This window comes from Ursus maritimus, unplaced genomic scaffold (genome assembly GCF_017311325.1).
Source record: "Ursus maritimus isolate PB19 unplaced genomic scaffold, ASM1731132v1 scaffold_12, whole genome shotgun sequence".
Classification (NCBI taxonomy): Eukaryota; Metazoa; Chordata; class Mammalia; order Carnivora; family Ursidae; genus Ursus; species Ursus maritimus.
This window is the reverse complement of record NW_024423564.1, coordinates 2,353,435-2,369,842: the sequence shown is the minus strand read 5'-3', so window position 1 is coordinate 2,369,842 and position 16,408 is coordinate 2,353,435. Positions and strand designations below refer to the sequence as shown.

The 16,408-nt window shown below is 35.6% G+C and overlaps 1 protein-coding gene across 5 annotated transcripts in view; it reads right to left on the bottom strand.

Annotated features, from left to right (window-relative positions):
- Positions 1-16,408, bottom strand: part of ARNT (aryl hydrocarbon receptor nuclear translocator) — a 66,310-nt gene that overhangs the window by 46,565 nt on the left and 3,337 nt on the right. For all 5 annotated transcript variants that reach the window (XM_040626790.1, XM_040626788.1, XM_040626789.1 and 2 more), the window contains exon 2: positions 1,161-1,272. In XM_040626790.1, the coding sequence (XP_040482724.1) occupies positions 1,161-1,272 (112 nt within the window). The remainder of the gene's footprint in view (positions 1-1,160; positions 1,273-16,408) is intronic.

Sequence of the window (16,408 nt, the reverse complement as noted above, 5' to 3'; positions counted from 1 at the left end):
CACACTATGTATTTCTGTGGTTATCTATTGTACGGTTTCCCTTCCATTTTGGTTCTCATTCTGGTTTTTGAGTCTCCTTTTTTCCCTGAATGTAGTTAAAGCATTGCCAATTTTTTTTTTTTTTGTAAAAACTTGTCACTACTTTCAGTGTTATGCTATTGTTTATTCTGTTCTCTTATTTATTTCTGATTTTTATTTCCCTCCTCTACTAAATGTCAGCTGTTTCTTCATTTTCTAATTCCTTGTGTTCCTTCTTTGAGTTTTTTAATACAGGCATTTATAGTATAAATTTCATTCTAACATCTGTTTTCACTGCATCCCACAGGTTTTAGAATATTGTTTTCTTTTGTTTTGAGGCATATTTTGATTTGCCATTTGATTTCTTATTTGGCCCACTGCTTGTGTCATAGTGTGTTATTTAATTTTTACATACTAAATATTTAATATTTACACTGCACATTTTCCAGCTTTATTGTTGATCTTCAGTTTTGTACTCTTGTGGTTGGAAAATACACTTGATATGATTTCAGTCTTCTTAAATTTGTAATATTTGTTACGCTTCTTTTTATGTGATTTAACCAGGGGATTCTTCTGTGTGTACCTGAAGAAAATGTGTATTCTGTTTTTCTTGAATGGAATGTTTTACATATATCTTTTAGAACCACGTATTCTGAAGTATGATTCAAATAAGAAATACTCTTGTTGAAGAAAAAAAAAACTTTAACTGAGGGTACTCATTTAAAATAAAACATATCAGAGGGAAGGTGCGGGGGATGGGTGAAACAGATGAAGGGGATAAGAATACACTTGTCATGATGAGCACGTGAGTAACGATGTACAGAATCACTGAGTCACTATATTGTACACCTGAAACTAATATAACACTGTATGTTAATTATACAGTAATTAAAGTAAAAATCTTAATAAAAAATAAAATTAAGAATAAATAATTTTTTTTAAAAACCCTGCACATAAGAAATTTAGATAAAAACAATTCTGTAAAAGGATAAAACTCCAGGGATTGAAGAGCAGTATCTGACAGCAGTGTAGTTAGTAACCACTTGAAATGAGAGGGTTGGGCATAGCAGGAAGGATTCAGCCACTAACTAAATCAGGCTTGCTTATAGGAGAGCCATTCATGACACGATACCCAAACTCACCCTGGTCGCCGCTTAATAGCCCTGTGGACAATGGCTCCTCCACCTTGAATCCCAGGCCCAGGGTTTCCTGAGGCAATGGCTGGACCCAGTGATGGCACATCTGATGTCATTTCTATCAGAGAAAAATGGAAATATACATTTAAGAAAGATAGTCCTTTCTTATCATCATCATCATCATCACCAATTTCACTAGAAGAAAGCTTCATGGTATGGATGAAATCCCAGTAGCTTGCTAGAAAACCCATATGCTTATATCCAGATTGCTCTTCTTGAATTCTTACACTGGTGAAAGTGTACATTCCCAGAGTTTGGAAGAGGGAGTACTATATTCTATCTGCTGCCTTCACTTTTAAAAGCTTGTGATAGTAACATAACGCTAATCGAAAACACACACACACACATACACAATCAGTTTACACATTTTACTCATGCAACAAACATACATAACTTAGATCCTTTTATTTATTTTATTTAGAAAATATAGAAAAGAACCCAAAATAACTGGAAGTCTAACTCCACCTAGCAATAACAAAGCAGCACTCTCCTTTCCTCTCCCAAAGTGGTGTCAGTGAAAGCCAGCTAAAACAGGTTTAAATAAGATCTAATATCTGGGACACCTGGGTGGCTCAGCCAGTTAAGCATCTGCCTTCAGCTCAGGTCATGATCCTAGGGTCCTGGGATCAAGTCCCACATCAGACTTCTTGCTCAGCAGGGAACCTGCTTCTCCCTCTGCCTGCCGCTTCCCCTGCTTGTGTGCACACTCGTTCTCGCTCTCTCGCTCACTCTCACTCTCTCACAAATAAAATCTTTAAAAAAAAATAAGATCCAATGTCACATAATACAAAATTATTCAAACTTCAATTTTAAGAAAGAAAATCACTCATTATACCAAGAACCAAGAAGATCTCAAATTGAATGAAAAATAACAATGATATGTCATAGCTGTTAGAATTATCTGACAAAGATTTTAAAAGCAGTCATGATAAAAATGCTTCAACATTAACACAGGTGAAACAAATCAATCGAAAGCCTCAGCAAAGAAAGTCTCAACAAAGACATACGATATAAAGAAGAATCAAATAGAAATTTTAGAACTGAAAAATAACTGAAATAAAAAGTTAAGTGGATTGATTCAACAGCAGAATGGAGAGAACAAATAGAAGAATCAGTGAAATGGAGGACAGAACACTAGAAATTACCCATTAGAGTACTGGGAAAGAGAAGAGAAAGAGGGCAAAACTGATGTCTAAAAATTTCCCAAATTTGGCAAGAGATGTAACCTACAGATTCAAGAAGTTGAGTAAACTCCAAAAGGATAAAACTAAACAAATGTATTCCAACACACATCACAATTAAACTTCTAAAAACTAAAGATAAAGTTTTGTAAGTAGCTAGAGAAAAATAACACCTTACCTACAGAAGAAAAATAATTCAAACAGCAGCAGGTTTTTCATCTGAAACCATGGAGGCAAAAATACTGTGGCATGATATCTTTTAAGTTTTGGGAAAAGAACTGTCAAACCAGAATCCTACAACCAATGATAGCGAAACTATCATTCAGGAGTGAAAGGGAAATCAACACTCTCTGATGATGTAAAACTAAGGAGAACTTGCAACCAGCAGACCTACCCTTAAAAAATGGCTAAACAAAATTCTCTAAACAGGGAAGAAATTATAAAACAAGGAATTCTGGAACATATCAACATATATCAAGAAATAAAAAAGAACACAGTATGCAAAAATATGGGTAAAATCCATAGGCTTTCCTTCTCCTTTTGAGTTTTCTGAATTACATTTGGTGGTTGAAGCAAAAAATACAACAACTGTCTGCTACTATGTTTCTGAACATATACAGAGGAAATATTTATGACAAATTAAGAATGGGGATACTAAAGGGAGGTAAGATGTTAACACTTAAAGTGATAAAATGATACCACCCATAGACTGTGATGTTATGATATATAATGCAATGCCCAGCAACTACCAGAAAAGCTATACAAGGAGATACACCAGCAAACATTACAGATAAATCAAAATGCAATTCTTTTTAAGATTTTACTTTTATTTTATTTTTTTAAAGTTTATATATATTTTTTGGTAATGCCTACACCCAATGTGGGGCTCAAACCCACAACCTCAACATCAGGAGTCACACACTCTTCCAACTGAGCCAGCCAGGTGCTCCTCAAAATGGAATTCTAAAAAAACGTTGAAATAACCTACAGGAAGGCAGAGAAAAAAATAGAGAAACAGAAACCCAAACAAACGAGGAAAAAACAACAACACAGACTTAAGCCCTAACATATCAATTTTATTAAATGTAAACGGTCTAAATACACCAATTAATAAAAAGAGATCAGCAGAACAAATAAAAAAACATGACACAGTCTACAAGAAAGTTGCTTCAAATGTAACAATAGAGACAGGTTGAAAGTAAAAGGATGAAAAAAGATATATCATATAAACACTGATCAAAGGAAAGCAAGAGTAGCTAGCTGTATTAATAATAATCAGATAAACTCCAAAGCAAATAAAATGACCAGAGACAAAGCACATTATATAATATTCAAGCCACCAAGACTCTTGGCAGCTATGCACCAAACAACAGAGCTGCAAAATCTGTTAAACAAAAACTGATAAAACAGAAAGGAGAAAATAATTATAGCTGGAGATTTCAACACCCCTCATTCAACTGCCAGAACAATTAGAAAATCAGCAAAGATATAAAAGATCTCAATGACACCCTCAACCAACAGGATCTAATTAACATTTACTGAAACACTCTACCCCACAATAGCAGGTACACATTCTTTTCAAGTGTCCCCAGAGTATAAATCAAGATAGATATATCCTGGGTCATTAAACCTCAACAAATTTACGAAAATGAAATCATAGATTATATTCTCCAACTACAATGGAATTAAATTAGAACTCAGTAACGGAGAACAAGAAAATCACCATATACCTGGACACTAAATGACACATTTCTAAATAATCAGTGAGTTAAAAAAGAAGTCTCAAGTGAAATTAAAAAAAAAACACAGAACTAAAATGCAATTAAAATACAAGATAGTAAAATTTGTGGAACATAGCAAAAGTTATACTAAGAGAAAATTTTGTAGCACTAAAATGCTTACATTGGAAAAGAGGAAAAGTCAAGTCAATCATCTAAGCTTCCACTTCAAGAACCTAGAAAAAGGGCAAAATAAACGCAAAGCAAGCAAAAGGAAGTAATAGACAACGTAAATCAATGAATTTGAAAAGAGAAAAATACTTTAAAAAATAAAATCAAAAGCTGGTTCTTTAAATAGATCCCCAAAACGGACAAGGCTTAGCAAGACAGGGAAAAACAAAAATAAAAACAAAAACCAAAAAACAACCAATATCAGAAATGAAAAGAGAAAAAATATGAAAAGAGGGATATTACTACAGACCTCAAAGAAATGAGAAAGAAGTGGTAATACTAGGAATAACTTACAAACATAAATTTCACAACTTAGACAAAATGGACCAATTCCTTGAAAAAAAAACACAGACCCAATACAAAACAGATGACTTGAATGGCCCCATAAATATTAGGAAATTGAATCCATAATTTAAAAGCTCTCAAAAAAGAAATCTCCAGGTCCAGATGGAGAACTCTACCAAACATTTAAAAAATTAACCAGAAACTGGTTGAGAAAGGCGACACTTACCAATTCATCTTACAAAGCTAGAATTACCTTGATACCAAAACCAGAAAAGGTCAGTCAGTACAAAAACAAAGCAAACAAACTGACAAATAACTAGAGATCAATATTTCTCATGAAAACAGATACAAAAATTCTTAATATAGCAAATAAAATTCAGCAATATGCAAAAGAATTATATAACATGACTAAATGTGATTTACTCCAGGGAAGAAGACTGGTTCAATATTTAATAATCAATCAACATAATCCACCATATTAATAAGGTAAAAAAAAAAAAGGAACCAATGATCAACTTACACAAGAAAGCATTTGATAAAATCCAACACTCATTCCTAACTAAAAAAAAAAAAATTAGGAAAATAAAAATAGAGGGAAATGTCTTTAACTTGAAAAAAGAATATACCCCTCCCAAAACAATAACAATAACAACAACAACAACAAAAAGGCCTAAACCTCATATTATACTTAATGGTGAAAGACAACACTTTCATGATTGGGAAGTAAGCAAGAATGTTCCCTCTTATCATTTATTCAAACATAGTGTGGGAAACCCTAGCCAGTGCAAAAAAAATGCAAGAAAAGGAAACAAAAGGCATAAAGATCAAAAAGGAAGAAATAAAACTGTCCCCATTCACAGATGGCATGGCTGTCTTTGTAGAAAATTCTAAGGCATCTAACAAAAAAACTCACATAGCAAGTAAGTGAATCCAGCAAAATTGCAGGATACAAGGTAAGTATACAAGAATAAACTGCTTCTATACATTAACAACTAATAGACACCAAAATTAAAAATACAAAGGTATCTACAGGCACGCCTGGGTGGCTCAGTCAGTTAAGCAGCCAACTCTTAGTTTTGACTCAGATTGTGATTTCTGGGTCCTGGGATCAAGCTCTGCATCAGGCTCTGCACTCAGCAGGGAATCTGCTTGAGGATTCTCTCTCTCCTTCTCCTCTTCCCCCTGCTCACACTCGCTGTCTCTTTCTCTAAAATAAATAAATAAATCATGGGGCGCCTGGGTGGCTCAGTTGGTTAGACATCTGCCTTTGGCTCAGGTCCTGATCCTAGAGGCCCAGGATCAAGCCCCACATCAGGCTCACTGCTCTGCAGGGACCCTGCTTCTCCCTCTGTCCCTCCCCCCAATCGTGCTCTCCCTCGCTCGCTCTCTCAAATAAATAAAATCTTTAAGAAAATATAAAATAAATCTTTTTTAAAAAGCTATTTGCAATCACTTAAAAAAATAAAAAAATACTTAAGTATAAATACAACAAACATCACAGGACCTGTATGCTGAAAACAACACAACACTGATGGAAAGAAATCAAAAGATCTAAATAAATAGATATACCATGCTCATTATTTCAAAGACTCAACATAAAGATGTCAATTCTCTTCAAATTGATATACAAGTTTAATGTGATTCCTATCAAAATTCTACCAAGATGTTTTTATAAACAAGATAATTCTAAAATTTTTAAGGAAAGGTAAAAGAACTGTAATAGCTAAAACAATTTTGACAAAGAAAAGTGGGAGGAATCAGTCTACCCAATTTCAAGGCTTATTATATATCTAGGTAATCAAAAGTATGGAATCTTAGCAGAGGGACAGACACAGAGCAATGGAATCCAGAAAGAGACCCACAAAAATATGCCCAAATGATTTCTGACAAAAGTGCAAAAACGATTCAATAGAGGAAAGACTGTCTTTTCAACAAATAGTGCTAGAGCAACTGGACAACTGTAGATGAAAAAAACTGAACCTCAACCTAAGCTTTGCCCTTTATATAAAAATTAAACAGAACGGATCACTATGTAAATGAAAAAACTATGTAACGTTTAGGGGGAAAAAAGGAGAAAATCCTTAGGATCTAGGTCTAGGCAGAGTACTTAGATTTGGCACCAAAAGCATGATCCATGAACAGTAAAACTGATAAATTGGATTTCATTAAAATTAAAAACTTTTAGTCTGTGAATGACTGCCAGAAGATGAAAAGCCAAGTAACAGTGGAAGAAAACACTGAAGGAGAGGACTTACATCCAGAATATAAAAAGAACAGTCAAAACTCAACATTAAAAATGCGGTCTGACTACAACAGGGGCAAGACATGAAGAGACAGTTCACCAAAGATATAAAAATGGTAAATAAGCATATGAAAACATGGTCAACACCATTAGCTATGAGGGAAATGCAAATTCAAGCCACACTGAGATGCACTACATACCTATCAGAATGGCTAACATTAAAAAAATAAATAAAAAATACCAAATGCCGGGAAGGATACAGAAAAAGTAGATCACTTATACATTGCTGGTAGATGTAATACAGTACAGCCACTTCAGAAAATAGTCTGGAAGTTTTTTAAAAAACTTAGGACGCCTGGGTGGCTCAGTCGGCTAAGCACCTGACTTCAGTTCAGGTCAAGATCTCAGGGTCCTGGGATCAAGCCCGGAGTCCTTTCTTTTAGTTTGTTAAAGGCATGAATTACAAGTTTTCTCAGGTTGAACCATCTTTGAGTTCCTGGAATAAACCCTACTTGATAGCTGCGGTAGATTGAATAATATAAAAATGCATGTCCACACAGAATCTCTGAATGTGTCCTTACTTGGAAATAGGGTTGCTGAAGATATAAATAGCTAAGAATGAGGTCATAATGGGTTAGAGTCGGTTACAAATACAATGACTGCTTTTTGTGGGTTTTGTTTTTTTTTTAAAGATTTGAGAGAGAGCAAGAGTGCACAAATAGGCACATGCCAGGCAGGAGGAGGGGGAAAGGGAGAGGAGAGAAAGTCTCAAGCCAACTAGCGCTCAGCACGGAGCATTCAGCACTGAGATCAGAACCTGAGCAGAAAACAAGAGTCAGACACTGAACCCACTGCACCACGCAGGTGTCCCTGACTGCCTTCTTTATAAGAGGAAGGAGAGACACATTGGATACAGAGACACACAGATTTACATGCATGAGCTAGAAAAGAGGGAGAGATTTCTCCCACAGAGCCTCCAGAAGAAACCAAAGCTGCTAACACCTTCATTTCAGATTCTGAGCCTCCAGAACTATGAAAGAATACATTTCTGTTGTTTTAAACTCCCCAGTTTGTTAATTTGTCACAGCATGCCTGGGAAACTAACACAATAACGATGTACGATTCTTTTAATATACTCTGGATTTGAATCACTAATATTAGCTCCTTTCAAATGGAAGAACTTAGGGTAGCATAGTTAAGGAGTATTCTTATTGCACTGAAATCCAGTACCTTCTATTAAAATCACAATTTCACAGCCTTGCCAGAGGAAAGCATCCACATCCTAGAGACCAAATGGAAAGCCAGGGATTTGGGTGAAGTCACTAACCTCTGCCTCTAGAGTTCTTCCAGCCTGGGTCCTGGGCCTCCAGGTCCTGGGCCCAAGCCGCGGCCTCCAGCCCAGCCATCCCTGAAGCAGACCAGCTGCCCCCACAGCCCATTTCTCCTGCCTAGCGAGGTTTTATGCAATTCGGGAGTTTTTCCATAAACTGACCCTGGTATTAATAGAGGCTTCAGGAGATTTTTGTTAGAAACTAAGGATCTCCCTTCAACTCTGAACAGCTTTTTCCCTCAATTCCAACCCAAAGATTTATGTACCTTTCTAGTTCATTCAAATTTGTAGGTGGCTTCTCTCCCTTTCCTATTCTAAATTCTTTAGTCCTATGTTAGCTTTACATCTCAGAAACAGTGAAATGTATGGAAGTAAGAAAAAAAAATCACAATTTCACAGAAATTACAGAAAAAATAGTAAATACAACGTATTTTAGTCATATTTAGTCAACATAATCTCTCAAATTTACAGAAAAGTTATTTCTACATGTAACTTCCTTTCCTGAAATAGGAGAAATAATACAAAAATAAGTCACTGAAAACACACAACAGAGGAAAACAGGAGTGATAAAGGAAGCATTAAAAGTTGGGCGGGGGGCCCGGGTGGCTCAGTCGGTGAAGTGTCTGTCCAACTCTTGATTTCAGTTCAGGTCATGATCTCAGGGTCATGAGATCAAGCCCCGCATTGGGCTCAGTGCTCAGCGTGGAGTCTGCTTAAGATGTTCGCTCTCCCTCTGCCCCTCCCCTGACACACACTCACCCTCTCCCACTCCAATAAATAAATAAACAAAAATATTTTTTAAAAAATTTGGATAATAAAATGTTCAAAAAGAAACCTTGAGAACAATAATTCATCATATTCTTAATGTCTGAAATATGAACTTTGGATGGGTTTTTAATGTTTTATTTATTATTCCTAAAATCTACCTCCAAATTATATTAGTAATAAATTGCAACTAACCTAAATACACAAAACCTCTTTTATGCATGTCTTTTATCACAAGCTCAAGCATTTATAACTGCCTTTAATAATACTGGATAAAGAATGGACTTAAGTACTCATCATTAAAATGATGATGCAACATCACAAACTATAGTAACCAAAACAGTATGGTACCAGCACAAAGACAGACACACAGACCAATGGAATAAAACAGAGAGCCTAGAAATAAATCCTCACATGTATAGTTAAATGATTTAACAAGGGTTTCAAGACAATTCAGTGGAGAATGGACAGTTTTTTTCAACAAGTGGTACAGGGAAAACTGTATATCCACAAGCAAAAGAATGAAGTTGTACCCTTACTTTACATCATACATAAAAATTACCTCAAAATAGATCAAACTCCTAAATGTAAGAACTAAAACTAGTTAACAGTTAGAAGAAAGCATAAGAGGAAAACTTCATGACAATGAATTTGGCAATTTCTTGAATATATCAAAAGCACAAGCAACAAAAGTAAAAAATCGATAAATTGGACTTTATCATTAGAAACTCTGTGCATCAAAGAACACTACTGGGGTGCCTGGCTACTCAACAGGTACAACATGCGACTCTTGACCTCGGGATTGTGGGTTCAAGCCCCATGTTAGGTGTAGAGATTACTAAAAAATAAAATCTTTAAAAAACACCACACTATCAACAGAGTAAAAAGGCAACACATGGAATAGGAGAAAAAATTTGCAAATTATATATCTGACACGGAATGAATATCGAGAATATGTAACTCCTACAACTCAACAACAACAAAAAACATAACCTGATCTTAAAATGTCCAAAAGACTTGAACAGACATTTCTTCAAAGATACACAAATAGCCAATAAGCATATGAAAAGATGCTCAACCATAACCAGTCATTAAAGAAATGCAAATCAAAACTACAATGAGACATCACTTCACACCCATTACAATGGCCACCATCAAAAAAATTTCAAAATTATTTTTTTAAAAATTTAAAATAATAAAAAATAAATGGGTGCCAGTTGGCTCAGTTGGTAGAGTACATGACTCTTGATCTCGGGGTCGTGGGTTCTGGCCCCATGTTGGGCACAGGGCATACTTAAAACTTCTTTAAATTAAAAAATAACAAGTACTGGGGCACATGGATGGCTCTGTCGGTTAAGCGTTTGCCTTCGGCTCAGGTCACGATCCTGGAGTCCTGGCATGGAGCCCTGCATCAGCTCCTTGCTCAGCTTCTCCCTCTCCCCCCACCCCTTCACCCCTCCCCCCGCTCATGCTTTTTCTTGCTATCTCTCTCTCTCAAATAAATAATCTTTAAAAATAAAGAAAAAGTATTGATGAGGATGGGGGGAAACTGGAACTCTTGTACGCTGCTGGTGGGAATATAAAATGGTGCGGCCCCCACGGAAAACAGTATGGAGAGTCCTAAAAAAATGAGAAACAGAACTCCTTTATGATCCAACAATTCTACTTCTGGATATATACTCAAAATAATTGAAAGCAGAGTCTCAAAGAGATACTTAGACAACATCCACGTTCATAGCAGCATTATTCACAATAGCCAAGAGGTGGAAGCAAGCCAAGCATCCACTGACAGATGAATGGATAAAAAATTGGGGCATGTACATCCAATGGAATACTCCTTGGCTTTTTAAAAAAAAGGAATTCTGCAATAACATACAATACTGATGAACCCTGAAGATATTAGCTAAGTGAAATAAGCTAGTCACAAAAGGAGAAATACTATATGACTCTACTTAAATGAGGTACCTAGAATAGTCAAATTCATTGAGACAGAGCATAGAATGGTCATTTCCAGGGGCTGGGAGGGATTTGGAGAATGCGGAGTTATTATTTACTGGGTACAGAGTTTCAGTTTTGCAAGATGAAAGAAGTTTTGGAGGTAGAAGGTGATGATGGCTCCACAACAATGTAAACATTATAAGGCCACTGTACTGTACACTTAAAAATGTTAAAATGGCAAATTTTATGTTATGTGCATTGGGCCACAATAAAAAAAAAAACTGTGATATATCGGAAAAATTTTGAGGTGGATCTGTATCATTGAAATGGAAAGTTATCCACCATATATGATTATGGAAAAATAAGCTACAGAAAAAATATATAATATATTCCTTTTTTAAGTTTATATGCATAACAAAATCCTGAAAGAATTCATTTAATATTAATTGTATACCTACTATATGCTGGGCACTGTTGCAGATCCTAGAGATAAAGCAATAAAAAGAAAAGACAAAAATCCTAACCCTTACAAACTTTACATGCTAGTGGGAGAGAGAGATCAACAAGAAAAAGAATTAAAACATAAACTGGGATGATAATTTGAAAGTGACATTTTATAGGTAAAAAATGGATAAATATCAAATTTCAAAATCAAATTTCATATGATTCAACCTAATAATACGTTATATAGTAATAAATGTGGAGAAAAATAAACCAGGGGAAGTAAAATCACAAGTCTATAATGGTTAAGGGCGCCTGGGTGGCTCTGTCGGTTAAGCATCTGACTCTTGTTTTCAGCTCAGATCATGATCTCAGGATTGTGAGATCAAGCCCTGCATCAGAGTCCATGCTCAGCACTGAGTCTGCTTGAGATTCTCTCTCTCACTCCTTAGGGGGAAAAAAAGTATATAAAAGTTGAAGGATAGGAGGATAGCAATTTTAGATAGTGAGGAAAGACATCACTGAAAAGGTAAAAGGAGATAGGAATAGGAGACAAGAGATAAGAAAAAGATAAGGGAATAAACCATGCAGGTATCTGGGGGAAATGCATTCTAGGCAGAGTGCAAAGATCCAGAGGTGAGAACATGCCTGTTAAGTTCTACAAATAGTGTGGATGACATCATGGCTAGAATGGAGTGAGCAAATGTTACACAATAAACTAACCGTGGTTATCTCTGGGATGGCATTTAGAAACTTCTACATTTGATTTTCTGTATACCCTTATTATTTTGCCTTTTACATTAAGCATGTATTACTTTTACAACTGGGAAATGCATGATCCCAATTTTTAAAAAAGAAAATGGGGGTGGGGGGAGACGGCACACACTGAAAATCTGAGAGAACAAAGCTTAAACTTTAAAATTAGATAAATCTGGATTCTAATCCTAGCATTACCACTTACCACCTGTATGACTTAATCTGAGTTTATCTATAAAATGTAGGTAATAATAGTACTGACTTTTTCCGAAGATTATATTAGATACCGCATGTGAAAAGTACTTAGCATAGCACTTGACACCCTGTAAGTACTCCTTAAATAGTAGCTTTATAAAAATATATCAAACACGAAAATGTTAATTGATTTTGATATTAATTTTTTTCATTACAAAAGTAATATATTAAAATACGGACATACAGAAAACCAAATGTAAAAGTCTCTAAAAATATTCAACAATACAGAAGAAAATAATCAAAAGGAAGATCCTCTACACACATACTCCAATCCCACGTTTCCCTTATGGGTAATTGCTATTAACATTTTGATATGAATCTTTCCAGATCTTTTTCTGTACACCATATATCACAGGTTTTTTGGTGATTTTTACATAAGAAAGGGAGAGATATTATATTTATTCTCAATCTTTAGTTTAAACAAAAAATTTGAAGGTATGTCATGTCAATAAATAGCTCACTTTGTATATGTATATGTATTATGTATACTTTTACATAATCAAAACATTTTATATGTTTAAACATAAACATGTTTTAGTGGGGAAAAGAAAAGATGTGATAACCAATCAGATAAATACATGAAAGAATCCAAACACTTCCAGTTGCTTAGCCTGGGGAACCGGAAAAACTGTGATAGTCATGGAAGATACAGAAAAGTTAGGAAGGAGATACCCGTGAGCATATATATAAATTGTATGTTAAAGATTATTCAAATAGAGATGTGTTTTAAACAGATGAAAATATGGCAAAGAAGCTATGTGAGAAGACAGGAATAACAAATTATAGAGAATCTTTTTTTTTTGGAGAATCTTTAATACATGTAAGATAAATGAAGGAAATAGGATATAGTAGCTAGCAAACAGATATTTAAGGTGGGAAAGCAAGTAGGTGAGCAAATACAAATGAAGGAAGCTTATTAGTTGTAAGTTCCAGCCCCAGCAATGAGACTAGAAAAGAAGTATAATGAACGAGAAAAAGAAAATGAGCAGGCAAAAGAGACAGAGTCGTCAGTGGGGGAAAAAAAAAAAAAAGCAGAGCAGTATCTCCAAGAGGCTCATCGAAAAGGCACAATTATGGGATATGAAGAACTAGGAGACCAATTCCAGTAAGATGCCTAAAAGTTATTTAAAGAGCTGAGAAACAGGGGAGGGCATCTGGGTGGCTCAGTGAGTTAAGCGTCTGCCTTCAGCTCAGGTCATGATCCTGGGCTCCTGGGATGGAGTCCCAAATCAGGCTTCCTGCTCAGCAGGGAGCCTGCTTCTTCCTCTCCCTCTGCTCCTCCCCCGTCCATGTGCATGCTCACGTGCTCTCTCTCTCTCTCAAATAAATAAAATCTTTAAAAAAAAAAAAAACAACACACTATCTCTTAAAAAAAAAAAAAAAAAGAATATTGACTATGGGGGCACCTGGGTGGCTTACTCAGTTGAGTGTCAGATTCTTGATTTCAGCTCAGGTTACGATCTCAGGGTTGTGAGATCCAGCCTCCAGATGGACTCAGTGTTGAGTCTGCTTGAGATTCTGTCTCCCTCTCTCTGCCCCTCCCCCTACACAGGCATGCTAGCGTTTGTGCTCTCTCAAAGGAGTGCTTCAGTGGCTCAGTTGGTTAAGCATTCAAGTCTTGATTTTGGCTCAGGTCATGATCTCAGGGTCCTGAGATTGGGCCCTGAGTTAGGCTCTGCACTGGGCATGGAGCCTGTCTGACAGTTTCTCTCTTCTTCTCCCTCTGCCCCTCTCCTACTCTCTCTCTCTCTAAAAAATAAAAAAATTTAAAATAAAAGAATGTTGACTGTGTAGACAGACTGCCAACAATCAAATTGTCTCTACTCCCACTAGCTATGAGATTTCAGACAAACTATTCACTCTGTACCTTAGTTTCCTCATTTGTAAAACAATAATATTAATACATACTTCATAAGTCTGTTGTAAAAATTAAACAATACATATGAGGATTAAATGAAATAATGTATTTGGAATAATAGCTGACATAATTTTATTAATAATGCTAGCTATTATAAATTAATTCATGTTAATGGCTTAATCAGTATTACTCTTTCAGAGGTATTTTTATGTTAACCACGCATAAAGATATGAACCCCCATTATTCACTTATTCAACCAACCCTTATTGAACTCTAGTCCTACATCCTTGGCACCACTGTGAGCAGTGGAGTACTGTGGTGAAAAAGGAAGCTAAAAGTCCTGCTCTCATGAAACTTAAATTCTAATTACATTGTTAAAATCCTAAACCTAGTCTGTCCATTCAACTACAGTGAAAATGTAGAGGAGAAAATACAAAATGAAGAAATGATGAAGAGGGGCACCTGGCTGGCTCAGGTGGTAGAGCAAGCAACTCTTGATCTCAGAGTTCTAAGTCTGAGGCCGATGTTGGGTGTAGAGATTACTTAAAAATAAAATATTTTTTAAAAATGATGAAGAGATGTAAAAGTTTAGAAAATTAATTTGGAAAGTGAGAGATGGTTTCTAACATACAGAATAGCCAAAACAGGAAAGTGCAACTTGGCATAAGTAGGAACTTAATAAATGTTTAATCATTCTTAAAAACAGATGGCTCTAGAAGCAGGGCCTATCGCTGGGTGTGGATCATGGGCCCAGATACACTCCCATGAGCTCAAGCCTTATATTTCAGAAAGGCCTTAAATGTATTCTTTTACTGTTACATCTAAATGAAATCAGCTAAGGGCACCTGCCTGGCTCAGCTGGTAGAGTATGTGACCCTTGATTTGGGGGTTTTAAGTCTGAGCCCCACTTTGGGTGTAGAGATTACTCAAAAATAAAATCTTTAAAAAAAAAGTTATTAAATACATACATACATAAAATCAACTCTACACCCCCCAGATAAGACAGTACCACCAGGGAATTAACCTTTAAAATAAATATTGTGGGGGCGCCTGGGTGGTTCAGTCAGTTAAGTGTCTGACTTTTGATCTCAGCTCAGGTCTTGATCTTGGGGTTGTGACTTTAAGCACCACACTGGGCTCCACGCTGGGCATGGAGCCTACTAAAAAAAATAACAGTAATGAATGAATACTTGAGTGAATAGCTTGAAGGGAAAAAAAAAAAGATGGTTCCAAAAACAGTTTCCACAATCAAGGATTCAAATTTTACTAGTTTTGGAATGAAATACCCACAATATGTCATGGCCTAAGTAAAATACAGGAAAAAAGGGTTTGTTTCCTTGACTGTTACGATTTAGTTTTTGAAGATTAACCACCACTTGGCACTACGTCGCGACCAATAACCTACTGTTATTTCTTTAGAAGAAATTCCTCTATCACAGAGAACCACAAAAGGCTTTCATAAAACATCCAGGAAACACGGTATTCTCATCTGTTAGTGGACTGTTGGAGTAGAGGGGAAGGGCTATAATGCAAAAAACTAAAATTAGAGACCACTATTTCATAAAAATAAGAAAGCTAGAGTTCCAATAATGCGTAAGTATCTACTTCCTAGTGTCTAAGAAAATAGAGACGAGTGAGGTTGGTACCACAAATCTAATGCATAGATCTACACAGATCTAATATGCAGATCAAAGTTCCTTTTCAAAATGTTAATTGTATTTCAATTGTTGAATTAGTAAATTATATTTAATATACTTTTCAAAAAAGTTTTTGCAGTAAAGTATCTTGACATCTAACTTTTACACCACATAAATTCCTATTTTTCCCATATCTGAAAAAAGGAAAAGTAATGGGTAAGAATATTGTTAACTAATGCTTTCAAAACTATAATTTACATAGGTGAAGTTTATGTAAGAAGAAAAATTTTTCCTAAAAGTCAGCTTCCCGAACCCAAACAGTGTTCCTTCCTTTACCTTCTGCCACATTCTCCATCCACAATTAGTGGTACCTACTAGCACAAAAAGAGGTGAGATGAGACTACCAGAATGAAAGGAAGAAATACCTACGCTCCTACAAATTCATTCAAATCTCTGGTTTGAATACTGAATTGGAAGTCAAGTACCTAATCTCTTCCCAACCAGTGCCTTAGCCAATGCATTATGAATCATACATGCAAATTAAAAAGTGTTCCTCA